Genomic DNA, 20,173 nt, shown 5'->3' on the forward strand with positions numbered 1-20,173 from the left:
ATATCCTCATGCATTAGTAGCCTGCTACTTACATTCATTTAATAGAGGTGCTCCCATCATTGCAGAAGCTTGATTTTTTTTTTTTCTGAGGCACACAGAGCTTTCTGTTATTCATCAAATTCAGTGAAAGAGATGTAAGGGTTCATGTACACTTAGGACAAAAAAATACAAGAAAATGGTACAAAAAATAAACTGGAATATGCAGTTGACAAAGAAATATAGTGCCACTTGGCCTGTGGCTAGACCACCACTTCAAAAATAACTATAATCAAATAACATGTGCCCCTGACACTTCCTCATCTTTGTTTCATGCCATATATACATGTTTTGGAACCCTGAAATGAATTCCTTAACCAGCAAATGAGTGTTTTGAAAAGATACACACTTTCAGATTAAAAACATCACCTGGATGCAGAAGTTCAATTTACTTTTATTCACATTAGTGTGTGGTCAAGAGACCAATATAAACTTAATTCATATTGCATTATTAGAAAGCCAGGATCCAGAAGGAAAAACAGAGCAAGTGAAGACATTTAGACACATAGATAATATTGAAGAATCTGAATGAACCACATTTCTTGATAAATTCAGATGACTGAAAACTTGAGGATACTGTAAAGGACTGAACAAAAAGATAATGGGTAGTTTGTTTTTTTCAAAAGTAATACATAAAATGAACCAAGAACTCTCTAAGTGTCAAAGAAGCTTATGTGCAAGATTCAACCTCTAAATAATAGGAACAGATGCCATCACCAGTCAAGTATATTTTCCAGTTAGGTTTTTTTTTCGTTTTTCCATATATCAGCTTATAACAAACCACCATCAAATACAACAGAGAAAATCTAATCTAGCTAGATGTTTCATGGCAATTCCTGTTATAAAAGTGGTGTAGTCTCACACATTTTGAACAAAACTTGATTTTGCAGTCATACATGAAAAGCAGGTCTTAACATGAAATACCAAAGCATGATCTAATTATGAAATGAGCTCATCTCCACTAATTGCCCAAACAGAGTTTCAGATTTTCAATCTCTTTCAAACTTCTAGTACATTCCTTCTATAATCTCTATCTCAATTACAGATAATCTCAAGACATTCTAGAGGACTGCATTCTGCTTCATAACAGATAGGCTTTACTCCTTCCCATTGTGATAAACTTCCTGAAAACATATAGGTATCATCTAGAGCTATTTTTCAGCAGAGCTGTCCCTTATTTATGCTTATTACTGGTCACCTTTGGTTTTCTTTGGACAATTTTGTTTTATCAATGGGCATAAGGCTCAGTGCAGTTTCTCTGTTTCATCTTGTTCTTCTGCTCTGAGCATTTGTAATGTAAAAAGCTTCATGTTTTTACTTCTAAGCCATCAGACAAGATTCAATTTTTTAGGAAAAAAGTAAAGGAGATGCTTATAGATAGAATTCACTGAACAACCTTAAGAAAAGTAGACTACATAATGAAGTTTGCTGTCCATCAGAATAATTTTGATTCTATTACAGTGAAGGTAAATACTGCATAAAACAATCCCATAAGTTAAAGCAAAATATTTCTATGGGCAGGTGCCCATAAATCTTGTTTGCTGACAGAAAAGAATGAGACAGTAAGAGAGAAGAACTAGCAGATGCTGGAAATCATTTTAGCAAGCAGAATAATCTTCAAGGATCATGAGTTAGATAAGGAAGAATGTTATTATTTGCCATCTGCTACTGGTTTATTAGTATGTCAGCATCTGGTGCCACAGAAAGACCTTTGTGATGTGAACGTACAAAGCTAATTTAGACATTTTTCTTCTGCTGAAAGGAATTCTGTTGAAGGTAAACATTACAGACCTTGCCACTGGTCAATTTGCTTAGTTTCTGATGTATGCTATTTAAAGCTTGATAAAAAGTAAACATACAGAGTTCACCTCAATGATTAAATAGTATAATCTAATCACTAAGAACTGAATAATAATCCCACAAGGTTGGCATTAAAACTTTCTATTCAATTTTGGTTATTTTTTGATTCCAAATGTCAGGCAGCAAATATCTAAGTTTGAGCAAAGCCAGTTGGTTTGAAAGTCTTAAACTGAACGGTAATAAAGTGGGGCACAGATCTGCCCCAGCCCAGGCTAGAAATTTGCACATGTATTTTTTTGACAGAACACTATTTGCTTAATGTTGTTACTCAGTGGCAGGATTATCTATGCTCCTGGGGATACTGAAGGATACTAAATACATTCAAGGTGCTAACAATTTCATATTCATGATCAGTATTGCAAGAGATAACGTGAAGCTTCAGTAACCATAAGGTGTTGGTGGACCCACAGGCCAAACTGTGCAACAGTGCACGTGGAAGGAGCTACACTGTCCTGCATTTATCTCTCACGTGGAATAACACAACCCTTGCATGCGAACCAACCTTGTTCAGCAGAGGCAATACATTAACCTGAGATTACAGGGCTGAGCATGGAGCTTGCAAGGCATAAATGTACTTACTTTTGGTGTTGGGCAGGACGCAGTGGAGAGGCGAGAGGTGGCTTGGGCACGAGGAGATTCTGAAGGAGTAGTACTGAGGGAGGCTGTGTCACGTGGGAGAACCTGAACACCACGAGAGATGATGGAATCTGGAATCTTAAAAAGAAGAGAGATGCAATTAATAGCAAAAAATATACTGTATGTAAACCTTACCTCAAAAACATAGGGATACCCCACTCCTCAGTTTGCACACCTCCTCATACTCAGTGCTTGGCCTACTCTCCTAATTTCAGTAACAAATACCTAACAAATGTATAAGGTCACATTCTAACTGAAGCAGCACACAACACACTAGTTGTCCTGAAAAACTTATGAATCAAACATACTACAACAGGAAATAATAAGAAAATAATGGTTTCCTCTTAAACCTTTGTTTCAAACCCAACAATGGCCTACAATGATTTCTTCGATGACATGGAGGCAGACTTAAATTCATTAACTAGAGGGCAATATTCTGAAAAGAAAACCATTTGCTAGAAATGTGCTGGACCCCTCTAAAGAAATGTCATGCAGTGAGAAAATTTCTCACAAGAAATGTCATGCAGTGAGTAAATACTCTTTATTCCATAAAGACTTTATTTCAGCTACAAAAATTCTCAGTTCGTGCTGCAAAAGCTACAGGCCTCTCTGGAGTGAGTAAAGGCAAAAGCATTAGAAACCACCATCCAAAGCCAACACTTGGTTTAAAATACATTCTGAGGGGAAAAATAATAATTCTGCCTTTTTGACTTCCTGCATAATATATTAGAGAGCCAGGTAGGGAAGCATATCCCTCCTGATGGACAACTGGCAAACTGGAGACAACAGACGAGGAAAAGGCTGAGGCAGCCAACAACTTTTTGCGTCAGTCTCCGCTGGCAACCCTCTGTTCCCATACTTGAATGGATGGACTTAAGGCAGAGGGACAATTAAGCCCTACTCTAAGGAATGATCAGGTTCATGGCCACCAGAGGAACCTCAGGAACCTGAACATATGTGAAGTCTATGGGACCCAATGAGATGCACCCCAGAGTCCTGAGGGAATTGGCTGGTGTAATTGCCAAACCACTGTCCCTGGAATTGGAAAAGTCATGGCAGTAAGATGAAGTCCCAGGTGACTGGAAGTAGGTAACATTGCATCCACCTTAAAAAAGGGTAGAAAGAGGAACTGGGAACTAATGACCTGTCAGCCTCATCTCTGTGCCTGGGAAGATCATGGAACAGATCTTCCTACAAGCCCTGTTAAGGCACATGGAGGACAGGGAGGTGATTTGAAGCAGCCAGCATGGCTTTACTGAGGGAAAATCCTGGGTAAAGTCTATCTAGGAAATGTAGACATTCAGATCTTCAAAGGAATATATATATACATATTTTAAGATCTTTCTCCCCATTAAGAATTTCTTCATTCAGCCTGATGTTCAAGGTGTAAGAGGACCATCAGAAGAACCCCCACATCTTGGGGAAATGGCAGTAGCACACAATAAAAAGAAACAAGAAAGGAAGATCCAGTGACAAGCAAATCATGAATGTTGGGAATTTCCAGAGAGGATTTTTTTAACAAATGGAGATGTTGATACCCAGTCTGCATCTAGGCAGTTTGAGCACTCTTGCCTACTAAGACTTTAGGACAGATAGAAGCCACTGGAAGGTATGTCCTTCCAGAAACAAGCTTGAATCCTAGCTTTTAGTATGTGTTACATTACTAGAATATTAAGAGAGCTTTGTTGCTTGTCTCCCACACACCCAACTTCCTTGGCTTCCCTCTATAAATAATGACTATGTCTAACTCAGCAACTTGACTTAGAAATACTGGGTTATACCTAGGGGATCTTATTTCTCTACATACCCTCCTCCTCATGTTAAAGAGTATCTTTTGTTTCTAACTTGTTCATAAGTTGTGTGAAAACAGGTTTTGTTCTCAGAGTGCCACCAACTGCCTCCTTTCTGCTCTACAGTGTTTCTAGACTAACAGTGTTTTTTGCCAGTCAGTTTGTCAGCTCTCCTCAGAGGATCTTTCAAGCCTAAGCATCTCATGCTACAATTTCCACTGTGAATTCTGAAGTCAGCAGAGTTTCCTTTCAAACTTATGGATAACTGTGCTGAGGATATCTTCCTCTTCAGAAACAGTGCCTAACTGGCCTCTACATGGAGTATTCTGATTTACAAATCACATCTCAGAGATGTATCTTAGAGGTAAACTAAATCAATGATATTCCAAATGCTCAAATGGTTTGTAGTCAGAAGCATGACTTCTTTCTGTTCACTTTTTTTCCTGAAATCCCATCTTAAATTCATTAAAGCACAAAACAGGCTGACAATCCCCAAGTTTTATATTGGCATAGATACCCCCTACAACTTTCAGTAATTCTTTTTAATGTCCATGCCTAAGGAAAATACTTTGAGAAAAGCATAAAATAAAAAAGACAAAATCAAAGAAATAATAATTTTAAGTCTTCAAATTAGATACCTTTTCCCTACTCTCCTCTGATAAAAAGCTGCACACGTGACATGATTGTGTTCAGGTCCATTACCCCTTTTATACACTCCTAGATCCCACAACATGAATAACAATATTGCTTTTGCAAATGATATCATGATTCAGTTCTCCCTAAGTTTACTCTGGGTACTCTAACCAGATACTTCATACTGTCTCATATCTTTCAGGCAAGAAACATTTTTTCTTTTATTCCCCACCATACTGATCAATCATTGCTTCTACAATTTTATCTGATATCACCTTTTTGTAACAAAAACCTGTCTCTGCAATAAAGTGAGCAGTTTTCCTGCTCTGAGTTTGAAGATCTGATTTGGATTATAGAAGGCATAAAACAATAGCTTAAGAGTTATTTGCAAAAGAACACAGAAACATGTATGACAGTTTAATAGTGTTCTTTATAGAGGCTAGATCAACTGTTCTACTGATACTGAAGAATATGGTGCAAATTCTAGTTTAGCAACCTCAACTCAAAAAAAAAAAAAAAAAAAAAGCCACCGCTGCAATAAATGGGTGTATGTGAACTATATAGCTTTTTCATCAGGTGTGTGAACTTTAAAGTCTTCACACTTACTAACTGACTTTTCAAGAGACACAGAATCATGTTTTAAATACAGAAGTATTAGGCTATTTGACTGATGGTTTAAATTATTATTTGCCTAAGGGAACAGGACCTTTTTTACCATTCATTTAAATAGTGTTCTACTATTCACTAAAACCCAGTAATTTATAAGTCCACTACTTCTTGACTCCTGAAGTCTTCTGGTTTTGAGAAATTTTACTTCTACAGAGAAAACAAAAATGAGGCAGGGCAGAAACTGCAAGTGACAAAAGCAAACTATGAACACCCAGTGCAAATGCTGTATTGTGTTGACAAAGAAATGACTGAGAGAAAAGCAGCAAAACAAGACAAAGAGGAAAAAATTACTATTTCATAGCTTTAAAGCAGTAATTTTAGGAAACTACTTTAATTATATTCAATTATTGAATATATTAGATAATGAAGCCAATGACTGATCAGAAACAGGCTTTACAGCAAATATTATCTCAGCAGCTAAATGATTCAAAGTGACAACAACCATGACCTTTACCTTGTTTATCCCTTTATCTTAAACAGATATTTTCTGTAACGTGTGCGGTCAAAGATAGCACTGATGTGTCTTTGTTAGAAGAAAATAAATAACACTGTCTGTTCATACACAGACTAGGAGGCAGGCAGAGCATTTTTAGTTAGTGTTAGTGCAAAAGCCTCTTGCAAGTGTCTCTTACCAGATCTCCTGCACTGCCTGCTGCTTGATGGCAATAACTGATGAGACCAGGAATGGGCTGTTGACCTTTAGCCATGAAAACAGCTGGACTGGTATAGGATGGATGCTTCTAATGCACAACATATAACAGCTATGAATACAGTGACAGGAAAACATGAAACTGTACAAGCAAATGACCAAAAATTAATGAGGTGAAAACAACTATGACACTGAAATGCCAAGCTCATATGAACACAGCCAGTTGAGATCTCAGGTATTTCCTGCCTTTAAAAATGGCACATATTATTTATCTTTGCCTGCATCAAAAGAAATTAAACAATTTAAAATTTGCATTAATAAAAACTGATACTTGCAAATGATAATTACCTTAATTCATCCCTGCAAAGACATATGTAATCAGGATTTTCTGTATATTGGGAGATGATCTCCAGCTGCAGCTGTCTTAGAAATGTCAAGATGTCTCAGACCTGAATTCACATTTCTGGAGTTAGAATGTTGCTGCTTTGGTTTAGAAATTGTTTAATATAATTTTGAGTTACTTAGACTTTCAATTCTCATAATAGGAATTAAAAGCACAACTCGTAGAGTAGATACAGAACAAAGCAGTTTGGAAAAAACTGTTTCCAAACACACAGGGATACATTATCTTTACATTAGAAAACTGAACATATAAAACTGAGGCAAATATTTATATATTGCTTCAATTAGTACAATAATTCTCGGGAAAATACTTAAAATTTGAATTGAAATTATTTACAAGTGTTGCCTCATTTTTTTCTTTTGGAGCCTCCAATTTATTACTTTAGTTTGAGTAATGCTGATCTATGATTACTGGTTAAAGCAAAGCTATAAAGACATTATGATATTTAGCTTGTTGGCAGAATTTCGCATCTCTTATGCAGACATGCACATTGGAATACAGTAATCTGGATACTTTATTACTTAAATTGTTACCTGTCTGTCATATTTTTATCATTGTTTTCAGAAACTAAAATTTTCATTTCAAATTAGATATTATGGGTTGCAAAATTTTGTTGTGATTCCTTAACATGCTGCCTACTGGACCCTGCATGTTCAGGCGTGTGAATACTTTGAATTAAAAAAAGCCACTAAAACAGGTCAGTCACATCAGAATGGTATCATAAAACACATGTTAACACCAAGATAATAAATGTATTTCTCCCACTGGAATCTGAAATCACCTACCAAAACAGAATTTGTGTATTTTTATAAAGCTCTACTTCTACAAAATGTACCTGAAATACATCTGTTTGACACAAAAACATCAATGCACAGTCTTAACATACAAATGAATACTGGTGGAAAGTGCCTGAGACAGAAACTAAAGGGTCTCTTAAGGACAGAAGCCAGACTCACCTTAGCTGCAATGGCTGCTGCTGTTATATGTGAAGAAGAACTGTCCTCTGTTGAGGCAACTCCGCTATCCTTCTTCTCTTCCTCCTCTTCCTCACACTGCACTCCTTTGTCTTCTGTCTGTTTGTGAGGGCTGGTGGTTGGAGGAGGAGAAAGAGGAGGTGGTGGTGAAGGTAGATCTTCAAGCTCATCGTGTACCTCCTTTACTTTTACAATGGCATCCCGCAAGAGATCAATGGCGTGAGGTAGGGCTGGCAGTATAAACTGAAAGCATTCCTGTGCAGAACAAGAAGAGAAACCACTATGAAAAGTTACCTGCACATGCAAAAGAGAGTTTACTCTTTAAATATATTTAGGACTTAGATGCATCTTTTCACCTGATCATAAATAAAACCTACCATGTCCTATGCAACTACTCTTAAAAGATAAATGACTCAGAAACATCTGGTGACTATTCTATAAATTTTTGCCTTTTTTTCATAGAAATACAGTAACTTGCATAACAGGGGTATTGCAATGAAGCTAATATTAAAAACAAGAGTTACATTTCTGTGAATATGATACAGAAAACAGCTCACAGCAACTGGCAGAATGCTACAAAATGCAGAAGAAAAACATTAAATATATCTCTGAAGGCATATTAGCTTCAAATCTTTCCTATTATGCTCCCTCACAATTAGAGGACAATTCATATGGGTTTCCATAATTGTATTTTTATATAATTATATAAATTTTTATTCATGGACTTATTCTATATACTGGAAGGATGATGAACTACACTGATGTCATTTTAAAGCCATATAACTAAAAAAAAATAAATTCATAAACAAGCTATTTTTCAAACCTCTCCTTGTTCTGTAATCTTACAAACAATTAGAAAGTTTATTTTATGTGGCTGGAGAAAGCAAAACTGCAAACATCTTGTTCCATAATGGGCATACACGTAGCTACCATATATATAGCTACCTATGCTGCTAAAATACACTGGTGCTTCATCAAATCAAAGTGGAAGCTCAGGATGTAATGTGCTGCAGCTGCCAGCTCAGATCAGGGTCAGAATGAAACTCAGGCTTCTTAAGGCTTATTCAGTAAAGTCTTGAAAAACAAACCAAGAACAGAGACTCCAAACCCTTGCTGACAACATGCTTTAATACTTAATTACCCTCAAAGTGTTTGGGCTTTTCAGTTTTATTTGGTTTTCCATTGCTTTTCTTTTTCATCCAGAAGCTACCTCATTCAATTTGTGACTAGTGTCTCTCATTCTTCTCCCAGGCACCAATAAAGTTGTCTCATGTCATTTGAGGAGACTGCATATAAACATTGAAGCCTTGGAAAATAATGGCAGAATCACAAGAAATAATTGCCATGGCAGTGCAGTCAGGAACACACAGGTTGTCCAACAAACCTGGCACTACTCCTTTCGCTGCCCTTCAGTTTTATTTCAAGCATAGGAAGATATTTAGAAATGCATTGATATTTTAGAGTACCCAGAAAATAAATAATAATAGCAAGTTCATAAATAAGTAATGAAATAAATATTTTGAATAAATAAACACAAGTATACAAACAAAATAAAAAGCAAAGAATCCATCAGAAATTACTGGAGTTTATATATCCCACTTGTAAGTAAAACATGACTCATAAACATTGTATTTCCTCAAAGCTTCTAAATAAGAACACATCTTTCAGTTGCTTCTTTAACAGTAATGAAATCAGACTACCTCAAAGATTTATAAATTCTTTAAACATTCAAGTTGGTGCTGAGAAGAATGGGAGTAAACAGATGAGTACAAATGCTGTATATAATGAATGTATATTAAAAAATATATGCAAAGATAATAAAGATTATGATTTATAATGCAACTGCAAACTGCAGTTTTTGTGCCTTCACAGTATTACTTTTTAAATGGTTTAAAATAAAGAAGCATACAACCATCATTACTTTAGCAAAGAAGTAGATCTCAAGTAAGTAAGAAACTAGAACAACAATCTCTGAACTGATCAATAAGTGTGAAAAAGTACACTAGTTACTGACTAATCAGAGAAGCATGTTCCCCCCTCCAAGCACTCAAACAAAGCCTGGCTGGCTTGAGTGTTAATACACAGATTCCCAGTAAATCTTCTAAAAGCTCATGTTCCTTATGAAACTCATTGTTTTAGGCAATTGTTACTATAATTATAAAATGTTGAAGACTCAATGAACATCTGGTCATTACACATTTTGCCCTCTTTCATAACATCAACTATCTTTTGCAAGATGGAAAAAAAAAAGCCAACTCAAAACTGGAAGGTTTCTGGGATCTGGATTGAATGGTACATGCCACACAAATGTTCTCTGGTGAAAACATGTTTGGCATGCAGTCCATTTTTGAGATGAAGTATTTACACTGCTGTCATTTCCCATTAATATTTTATTAAAGAAATATATACTGCTGCAAGAAATATATGCTGCTGTATACTGCTACAATTTCATAGCTTTGTATCAGTTTCTCATATGATCATATTTATACAATGGAAAGCAAATTAGCAAGTGGTAAAAGAAAAAAATGAGGGAAATTCCTGGTAACAATCTGCCCTTTTTGGTTTTTGAGATTCAGCCTTTTATGGACCAATTTTCTCCACTCTTCATCTTAAAAGCCTTTGCTGAAATCTGAGACTTTACAGATGTCTTATACTAAAAGAAATCATGACAGGACAGAGTATCATAATGACAGGAAGAAATAAAAATCAGTTTATCAGAAGCTTACTTGCATGATGCAATCATATGACTTCTTTCTTTTCCAGCAGAATTACCTTTTTTATTACTCACCCTATATCAATCTATTGTTAAAATACTTATTAATACTTTTTCATTACTTTTCATCATTCACTTTCTGCAATTTACCTATCTTCAAAGTCTGATTGCCTCAGGACAGAAAATGACAATTGCTTCTGTGGGTTAGGAGTGCTCCTGAACACAATAAAAACCATTAGAGATTGCAGGCTATTTGATCTCTCTCCTAATTCAGCAAAAGAAGTATTTACTTGTGAAATAACCCTTGTACTGCTGCATCTCTTATTTAAAATGGGGGCCATTACTATGTTAAATACATGCACATACATATGATTTCCAATGTATAACTGGAACAATTTCAAGAAGATATACTCCCACCTCACCATCCTCCAATGTCTCTTGTGTGTTTTGAAGGCTTCTACATTTCCTTTAAATTACAGTCTCACTAGATTTCCAAAAATGCTGTAAGGAATGGTAGGGCTTACACTGAGTCCTTGAACTGAAACACATTGACAGTGTATCTGAAAACCTATGGTGGCCGCTTAAGATCATAATATTCAAAACATTTCCTCTTCAACTTCCAGGTGACAGCTCACATAGATGTTGGTTTTATATCTTAGACAGAAGTCTAGGAAACAGCAACTTCAGGGCTGTGCTGCTAAACACGTTAGCACTGTCTGCTCCATGCCTGGGTACTACAGGCTCAGGAGATGGGTACCAGGTAGGCACTTCTTAGAGCCAGAGGTCAAGATATTTATTAACAAGGCCGGATGTAGTCTGAGCCCTGAAGAAATAGATTCTTGTCACTGATGGGGGACGTTCCTCAGCAGTTCTGTATCAGATTGTACAGATCACTATTCAGCTTTGCAGTATTTTGTGGAGAAGGCTGTTTTTCTATCAGCCAACTACGAAGAAATAAGTGAAAGATCAAGTCTTATTAACACACACACAAATCCCTGCTGGAGTTTAATTCTGTTCCTCTCAGCTACAGAGTTAGACAGAAAGCACGAATAAAGGCAAAAATTCTAACTTCTCCATCCAAATGGAGCAAAATGCAGGAAGAAAACAAACTCTATAAAGGGTGAAAAGTCTGACATATCCGCATAGAGAAGATTCAAAAACATTCTCAAACTCCTAAAATTACGTTCCCTTCCCTCTTGCTGATTAAAACTGTGAATGCTCCATCAAGTTCTACCATACACTATGCATTCCTCTTACTGCTGTGTGAAAAAGAATGATTTCTTGGAAGCTAGAGAGAGCCCAGAGATAAGGTACAGCTAATTAGACAAGAAAGGAAAAGTGTAAGAGATCATTACATTCTTCATTAGCATTGCCTGCTCAAGCGAGTGTCTCTTGCACTACATGCAATGTCTTTGTCACACAGCACCTTCAATCAGATTGGAATTGTATGGTCCTTAGCTAGAAGTGACGTTGTGGTAACTTCACATGAATATGCATTCCAATTCACTTTTGTAAAATTTGTTATAGTGGGCACTCTACCATTCAAAACAAGGAGAAGTGCTCATGATAGTTCCTCCTTAAGAACAGTAAGAACATTTCTTACCTGTGACCCTTTCTTGCTACCTGGAAGATTAATTATGAGAGTTTTCCCTCTGATTCCACACACAGGCCTGAAATGAAAGAAACACAGACTGAAATTTTTGCATGCAACTATCTCCACTATCAAAACAAAAGGAAAGCATTTAAGATAAATTCTATGATTTATCAAATTTTGTAAACCTAATTTCCAACATATTTGCTGATCATGTTCTCATAAAAGAACTTGGGAGAAGCTGAGCTGAAAAAGCATAAAACAAGATTGACAGGGTATAACATTAATTTGATAGTATAAACACTGGCTAGATTTCCATCTTCATTGAGATCTGTGTAGCTATTTTAATACTACTGTTTACTTGCACCCAATACATTATTTGATGTAGTCCCTATTTGGTCATACACACGGTTCCTTTGCAGCATAATTGACTGTGTCAAACATTATGTCCCTGGCCATGTAAAAATACTAAGTTGTGCTTTTGCATTAATTCAAATATGTCCTTTTTATTTAAAGATTAAGCATAAGAAAAGCAGAGTAGGAAGTAACTCTCAAGTGAAAATTTTACTTATGCAATTCACATATAATTCTTCCTAATAGTTTTCCCCTCTCCCTCAAGAAAAAGCAAGACCAACTATCAAAGATGGAAGTTTTTATTTTTTTTGTCTTTTAGAAATTCCTTTGGTATTGATGTAAGACTGAACACTCAAGTGCTGAATGCTTTGTATTGTCTAGAGTTTGACTATTCAACATTTTAGCTAAATGTAAAAAAGAAAAAGAAACTAAATTACAGAATTTTGTCTTGAGGCTGTAAAGAGTGCTTCCACTCTTTACAAAAGCCAAGGTGAAAAACCCAGGGCTAGGATATAAGGATAACAAAAATTTAAAAGGACAAAACTAAACTGTGAAGATATGGAGGTTAGAATTTTGAGCCAAAGGACATGGCTTGTTGGGTAGCCAACTTCTATGGATTTCTTCTTATACAAATAATTCTCAGTGATTAATGTCATTTATTGGTCGCATGGCATTTTTAGCAGGGTAACAAGTATTTCCACAACAGCTGTCACAATACTAAAGTAAATAACATAGAGATCATCTTTGTGCCACTAAATGAACTTCTAATATCAAACTCAAGCCAGCCTGAAGTGTTGTTTTCAAATGGCAGTTTGAGTATTGCCTGACTCCTGATCTCTCTTTTCTCATATTACTTTCTTTCACACTATGTACTCTCAGTTTAGAAAGAATTCCAGGTAGCTGGGGAATCTCTACTGCAGCACAGAGATGAGCCTGAATTAAAGAAATGTGTTCATTTACTCCTGTTGCAGTAGTCAAGCTTACAGAGTACAAACTTAATACAGTAAAACCCATATGTGGGTTACAGTTTATGGCAGATTTAAAACAAAGGAAATAAGAACTGTCCACAGAGGAATGAAAATGAGGTGGAATTGTGTTTGGCAGACAGCTCCTTTAGTAGTCGTCTTCTCGGCTCTTCTACTGTGCTTTAAATATTTTTGAGCATTACAAGCTAAATATCCAACCAACCAATAATGAAAAAAGGACTAAACCACCAGCATGAAACTCAAATTTCAGCTGCCAATAACCAGACCTAATGGCTCAAGAGAGAAATGGAGCTGCCAAAAATTTTCAAGAGAGCACACAAAAGTAAGTGAAAGTGCTTAAGAACTGCATGGCTGGCAAAAGTATTGTGTGTGCTTTCAAGAAAACCACAGATTGTGCAGGCATTCCAACTACTTTGAGAGATAAATTAATTATATACCTCCAGTACAAAACATTTGTCTTTATCAAAGATTTTTTTGCCAAAGCATTTTAATACCTGATGAACAACAAACAGAAAAAATCTTCACTCACCACCAAAATATCACAGTTCTAGAATGAAAAGACAGCCACAAAGGAGTGCATCAATATTACAAATAACCTGGTATAGAATATACAGGAGGATACAGTCTCCAATAGAGACAACAAAGTGAATTTAATGAGACAATGCAATTATCATTAATTGAATTTGGCCCCTTCTCCGAAGTTAAGGCTTCTAGTCTTGATAACAGTTGTGCACAGTCATTGGATAACAATAATCAAGTCTGTGGAAAGAGTTTACCCTGTATTTTGAAGGAAGCAGCCTTACCTAGAGAGCATGCCCAGAGGTGTAACATTAAGTGATCCCATCAGCATTGCCAGGGCCATCCCCGGGGCTTCTCGCTCTATTACTTCTTTAGTGGCCTGCAATCAAAGATTAAACAGCAAGCTGAGTGAACAAGTGTAAGGATAAGAAAAAAATGAAACCAGCTAAAAATTGGGTAGGAATAGCTTCTCTTTTTTTTTCTGCCAAGAAATGTTGTTGCTAAATTCTCAACTGAGATACGCTATAGAATTTTCTCTTAGCTGTGTAAAATAGGGAAAGATAAGGAGTTGGGATGAAGGACTGTTAGCAGCACTGTGAAGAGTCCTATAGAAAGTTATAAAAGTCAGGACCCTATAAATACAAAAAGTGTTAACCAACACCACAGAAATAACAACTGCCTCGAACAGAAAGGAAAAACTGTTTGAGAATAAGAAAAGAAAAGAGCCAATGTAACTGCCTTCTCTTCCTCATCAATCTTGTGCATTTTCCTGTTGAGATTTTCCAGGCATGAGAAGGATGAATCAGTCTGTGCAGAAGACAGAAAAAAAAATTTGCAAAGGGAAGCCCATGTAGCAGGCAGGCAGGAAAATATTAAAATGGTAATGATAATGGCCAGAGGCTGAGGCCTTCCCTTTTGATCATGTCAGCAAAACAGCAGATCCAAACAGGCTGGTGGCTTTCATTCATAAGCAGTCCATACGCAGTGGGCATTGAGAAGTCTGGAAGCAGAGTCTGAAAATTTTTGTCTTTTTAGTTCTTTTCCCAAACAGGGAATCAGATGGAAAATCATGCACAACCTTCTGTCCTTACTTCCTAACACACATTTTTCTCAAATGCACAATCTGTCCAGTCTCCAACCATCTAACTTAGGACACAACTTAAAGACCGGTTACAGCCCTATCCGCTCTTCATTTCCCCCACAGTAGCTGATGTTTAGTGGATTATATTGCTTCATGCTCTGAAACAAGATTCTAATTTATTCAGCACAACTAAATTGGTAGCAATGGTCACAAAATTGTGAAATCCATGGCATAACATACAGCCAAACTATAATGCTTTGATGGTACAACGATCAAAACAGAAATAGAAAAGAACATCTTAAATACAAGGACATCCTGAAAAAGCTGAATTTTCTTCACAGTTTGATATAGGAAGAATTCAGGCAAATTATTTTGTGGGAAAGATCAAATTATAAAATAAATACTTGTACTTTTGTAAGCTCTTAGTTTACAAATAGAAAACTAAAGTACTAGAGAAGGAAAATGATAGAATTAACCCAACAGCATCCTTAAAAGAAGGAGGCTTACATGTAAGGGTGCTTACATGAAGCAATAAATAAAACAGAAAAAGAAAATTCATCAAGAGAACAGATATTATTCTCAAACATGGTCATTAGGTTTTAACATTTTTAAAGAAATATCAGAATATTTAATTAATTAGAAATTAATATCAGTATTAGAAGACATAAGACACTGCTGCCATGTAAACCTTTGAGTACTTTATTAATACGCAAATTTGTTATGTGCTCAGTTATGGGAAGCTGGAACTTTGGTTTATAAAAAAACCAAGCAATTTGAATTCAGTATCTGACACCACAGTCTCCTATATTTCAAGCATAGCATGTTGGTTTTAGGATCTGCCATCCTCTATGCAGAAACAGAAAAGTCATATAAATACAACCCAGTGACTGTGTTTTACACAGAGAAAATAAGTGAACAATGTAGACAAAAATAAACTCCTCCATGGAGAGAGATTACCTTATGATACCTGCTGAGTATCACATTAAAAATTCTTAAGACATTTATAGACCTGATGATTTTTATAATATAGAAAATCAAGGCATTGCAATGGTGAAGAAACACTTTGCTGACCATGAAAAGGTTAGTGAAACATGGAATTCTCTGTGTGTTCATACATAGCAAGTCTGTGTCTATGCCTTTTCATTTCAGTTAATACCATTCTTCAAAGCTATTCAAAACTGTTTTTAAATATAAAGTGCATTTTGAGATTTATTTTCTGCCCTTGAGCACAGTGACACTTTGAAGATATCATTAGTTAAAATTCTAAGCAGTCTTCAAAGGTAGTACAAGATGCAAGACAGTCCATAAACAATGATCCTGCAGCTTAGGGAGTCCTTCAATGAAATTCAAGTCCATTCCCCAACTTCACAAGAAAAATGACCTTCACAAAATGTCATTGCTAGCAGGCAATGTGATTATTAAAAATGTATAAACTAAGCAACAAAATCTGAAAGGGCATAAAGTCCAAGCAACAGTATGATCCTCAACACAAGTTTCTAAAAATAGTTGTTTCAAAATATATATGCTTATATTTATTACTGCAGATGGACCTCTACAAATGGAAACATTCCCTGTTTTCATGTTTGCATCTGACTGGATGGGTGTAACCAAAAAAAGCTGCTGCTAAGTAAACCACTGTTACAGTGACATCTGCTATTGAAATTAGCCACTGTATAGTCCACTTTTGGGATGTCCTCAAATAGCACGACTTAAACCGTGCCCTGAACAGGAACTGAAATCACCATCACACTGGGAAGCACACTCCAAACTAACTATACATATATGAGTGAAATCAGCAATGCTGCAATCTGTAACAACTCTGTTTCACCTAACAATGTACCAAAGTATTGTGGCCAGGTTTTTTTATACTTCTTTCAGTGGTTTTTGCTTGAATGAAGGGTGGAAGAGAGAGATTAAATTTAGATTTTCATCTGTGCCCAGTTTAGGAGTTAACTGTTGGGTAAAACAGAAACTATTAAGGAATTAGTGACTCAGCACCTTCATATTTTATCAGTACTCTAGCAAGGCTGAGTTAAGACTGTTCAAACTTGTTTCATGGGCAATTTTTTTGTGGGTAGTCTCACTACCAGCCAGCTGTTGCCTGCTGCAGGGGGCCAAGGTGTTGGCACAGAATGAATCACAAATCAAGGCTGTTGCCCTCGGCTCTCTTACAACAGCAGGGATGACACTGTTGGGCAGATGCAAGAAAAAATGATGGTATTTCGTTCAGAGCTGTCACATCGATGCCTTAATCAGGACTGAAGCTTTACACTGATTCTCAAACCTGAGGTTGACCTACTCAGGTAAGTGGCGAATACTGGAGCAAAACTGCATAAAACACTAAAACACCAAACAGTGTCCCCAGCTTCTGACAGATAAGCTGGTAGTGCAAAGACCACAGGTGCATATAAGAGGGAGGTTGGTAGAAAGGGCTTCCACAGAAACAAAGTACTTGAAAATAAAAGCCAGAGTTCAGGAAAAAGACAGAAATGCAGGAAGTCCAGCTTGGAGATTGCAAAGAAAGGCAAGGTTTGTAGTTTAGATAGAAGGGAATGTGGGAAGAAGGAAGCTTAAGTGGAAAGGTTAGAATTATAGGAAATCCAAACAGTAGGATTGTCAGAAGTGGAGAAATGAGAATAGTGTGAGGGCAAGTGAATTAAGTGAGTGGGATGGAAAAGAGCAAGGAGGTTGGAACCTGAAGACTTTTAGGTTCCCTTCAAACCAAACTATTCTATGGTTCTACAAAGACTGCCCAAGGCAGCTTGGACAGAAAATAGATGAGGGAGAAACTCAGGAGAAGTAAAAAGGGAAGACAAGACGTGACAGAAGTGTCAGGGTGTGGGGAAGCCACAGAGAGAGACAATGGAATTGAAAAAAAAAAAAATGCTAGTTTCTACTCCAAAGAGAAGTAGGGACAAACAACTTAATTATATAGGATTTACTAACAACATCTAGGAGACCAGTACCTCTTATATTTCATTGTTATATGAATAAATGCAAGTGATTTTAAAGCACATTTTTGATTGTTTACAAAGTGCCTTTTTATTGGAGTTAGGGCATTATGTTCCCAAACCAACTGGTATATTTTTAGATATCTTTGACGTAGTTGCGGTTGCTTAACAGATGGCTCCCTGCCAATTGGTTTCACAGAGTTCTCTGCTGCTTCACTGCCTTTCTTTGCCTCTACATAAATTGTTAGCTCAGTTTCTAACCTGTGGAAGCCCTCCCAGGCAGTTTTTGGAGGATATATCGAATACCAACTGATTTTAATTAAAAGACCTAGGACTACTCTTCTGGAAATGTTCAGAAACTCCTTACCTTTGTCTTTCAGGTATTAAGCATAGCAAAGTTTGACCTCAATAGTACATAATGATCTGAGCCATTGCATATACTCTTCAGCTGGTTTTGGGCAGTAATATAGTTTTACTTCTTCAACTAAAATGCAAATATGGGACTCAGAAATCATTATAAATTCAATTATATTAAGATGACAGAGACTGCCTCTGTGGAAAGCATTATTTCTGTTGAACAAGTTAAAATCTATGATAGTATACAATAGAGGTATAGATGCAAATTAATGCACAAATTTGCAGATAATTTATGTTTAACATACTACAGCATTAGCATGGATAAGATTTAATTACCTATTTGAGCTTTCCACTGAAAGCTGAAAGAAATATCTATATAACCTCTGCAACAGAGCTCACAGACCATGAAGAGCAGAGAAAAACTAGAGAGATAGATCAGTCAAATATGCAAAAAAAAGGTCAGTCATGTCTGTCACCCAGTTGCATAAGAAGTGCGTACTTCAGGAATAAAAACTGCATCTCTCAGCCTGGAAATGAAATGCCTTCTTCAAAGTTATTCAGAATACCTCTGCTAGAGACAACACACGTGTCAGTAATTTTTATTCTCATATCAGCTATTTCAGCTTATTGTCTACTTCCCTACTCTTATCTTGCAGGGAGAAAACAGCACTTATATGGAGCTAGACTGATCAGAGCTCCTCGCCAAGAAACACTTACCTATTTCTTCCCCATTAGCAATAAGAAATACAGGTTTCAGCCGTTGGCTTCTTTGTTTCTTTCAATACATTGGAAAGGTTTTTGGATAAGGATTTTGAATTCATCTCAGTTTCACCATTATGCTGTCTTTCCTTGAATTCTTCCACTCTCTGTCACCAGTAACCTGTATGTTGATACTCAGTGTCTTTTTATTATGGATGTAAGGCATGACAGGATTTGTGGTCTTTTATGTTTTCCAAAATCAAATTATTTTGGCTAATTACTCTGTTATCAAAACAACCAAAATCAAATAGGTTTATAGAAATGTAAGGCTAAAGTAAGCAGCAGTTGCTGTGTTTCAGCTCACAGGATGACTGGTGGTGACCAGGCAGACATGAGGCCAGTGCTGACCCTAATGCACGTTCCTTCTCATGAAGTGACCATCCAGCTTCTGCCAATTTTACTGTACAGTAAGAAACTCATACTAAGACTGCTGAGTTTCCATTTTGATTCCCTTGTTGGGAATTTTTGATGTTAAACAGTTACCTATGTCATGTACACATAGACAAATACTAAGAGCTCTCTCAGACTTTTGTAGAATTTTTTTTTTACATAAAAGAAAACAAAACACGTCTAATCTTATTAGAGTGGCTTATCCTAGTGCCTTTCCCTCTTATCAATGGTAAGCTTGATACATACTTCTCTGCTAACTGACCTGATTCCATTTTTTTTTTTTCTTCTCCCAACTCTAATCTACAAACAGCCAAAGGTGAATGGAACCCTGGCAAATGTAGCCAACAAAACTGAACTCTAAAAACTGTTGCATCTACACACACCAATAACACAATTCCACTGACAATAGTCCTGCAGCACCAGAATACTGCTTGCACATCTGCAGTGATTCTGCTGCCACCCAGAACCTAAACATCACAGAATGACCCTACAAAACTTATCGGTCTGAGGAATAAAACTGTCACAGCAATAACTACTGTTAGATTAAACACAGACTCTGTTTTCTCTATTGCTACCCATATCCATGATTCCCTCTGCCTGCAAATTGCCTCCTCCAAATTCTCACTGGGACCCATCATACCATTTATTGCAGCCTAATGCCTATGGCATGAGACTCAAGTGCCAGAAGCTAATTCAGTGTCTGCCTTCTTTATAAACCAGTGTCAGCAAATGAGTCTATCAGAGCACTTCCACTCTGTATATGATCATAAAATGCAAGTAGCAAATAGAGACAAAATTCTGACAAAACTCAATGACTTGTGC

The 20,173-nt window shown here is 36.5% G+C and overlaps 1 protein-coding gene across 11 annotated transcripts in view; it reads right to left on the reverse strand.

Annotated features, from left to right (window-relative positions):
* The window catches only part of GPHN (gephyrin), a 271,280-nt gene that overhangs the window by 90,473 nt on the left and 160,634 nt on the right, over positions 1-20,173 (reverse strand). For 7 of the 11 annotated variants that reach the window (XM_056492839.1, XM_056492836.1, XM_056492837.1 and 4 more), the window contains 5 exons: positions 14,098-14,192; positions 11,967-12,033; positions 7,633-7,905; positions 6,257-6,364; positions 2,476-2,610 (listed from right to left, as the gene is read on the reverse strand). In XM_056492839.1, coding sequence (XP_056348814.1) covers positions 2,476-2,610; positions 6,257-6,364; positions 7,633-7,905; positions 11,967-12,033; positions 14,098-14,192 — 678 coding nt within the window. The remainder of the gene's footprint in view (positions 1-2,475; positions 2,611-6,256; positions 6,365-7,632; positions 7,906-11,966; positions 12,034-14,097; positions 14,193-20,173) is intronic. The other 4 variants (XM_056492846.1, XM_056492841.1, XM_056492844.1 and 1 more) reach the window with 1 other exon arrangement.

This window comes from Oenanthe melanoleuca, chromosome 5 (genome assembly GCF_029582105.1).
Source record: "Oenanthe melanoleuca isolate GR-GAL-2019-014 chromosome 5, OMel1.0, whole genome shotgun sequence".
NCBI lineage: Eukaryota > Metazoa > Chordata > Aves > Passeriformes > Muscicapidae > Oenanthe > Oenanthe melanoleuca.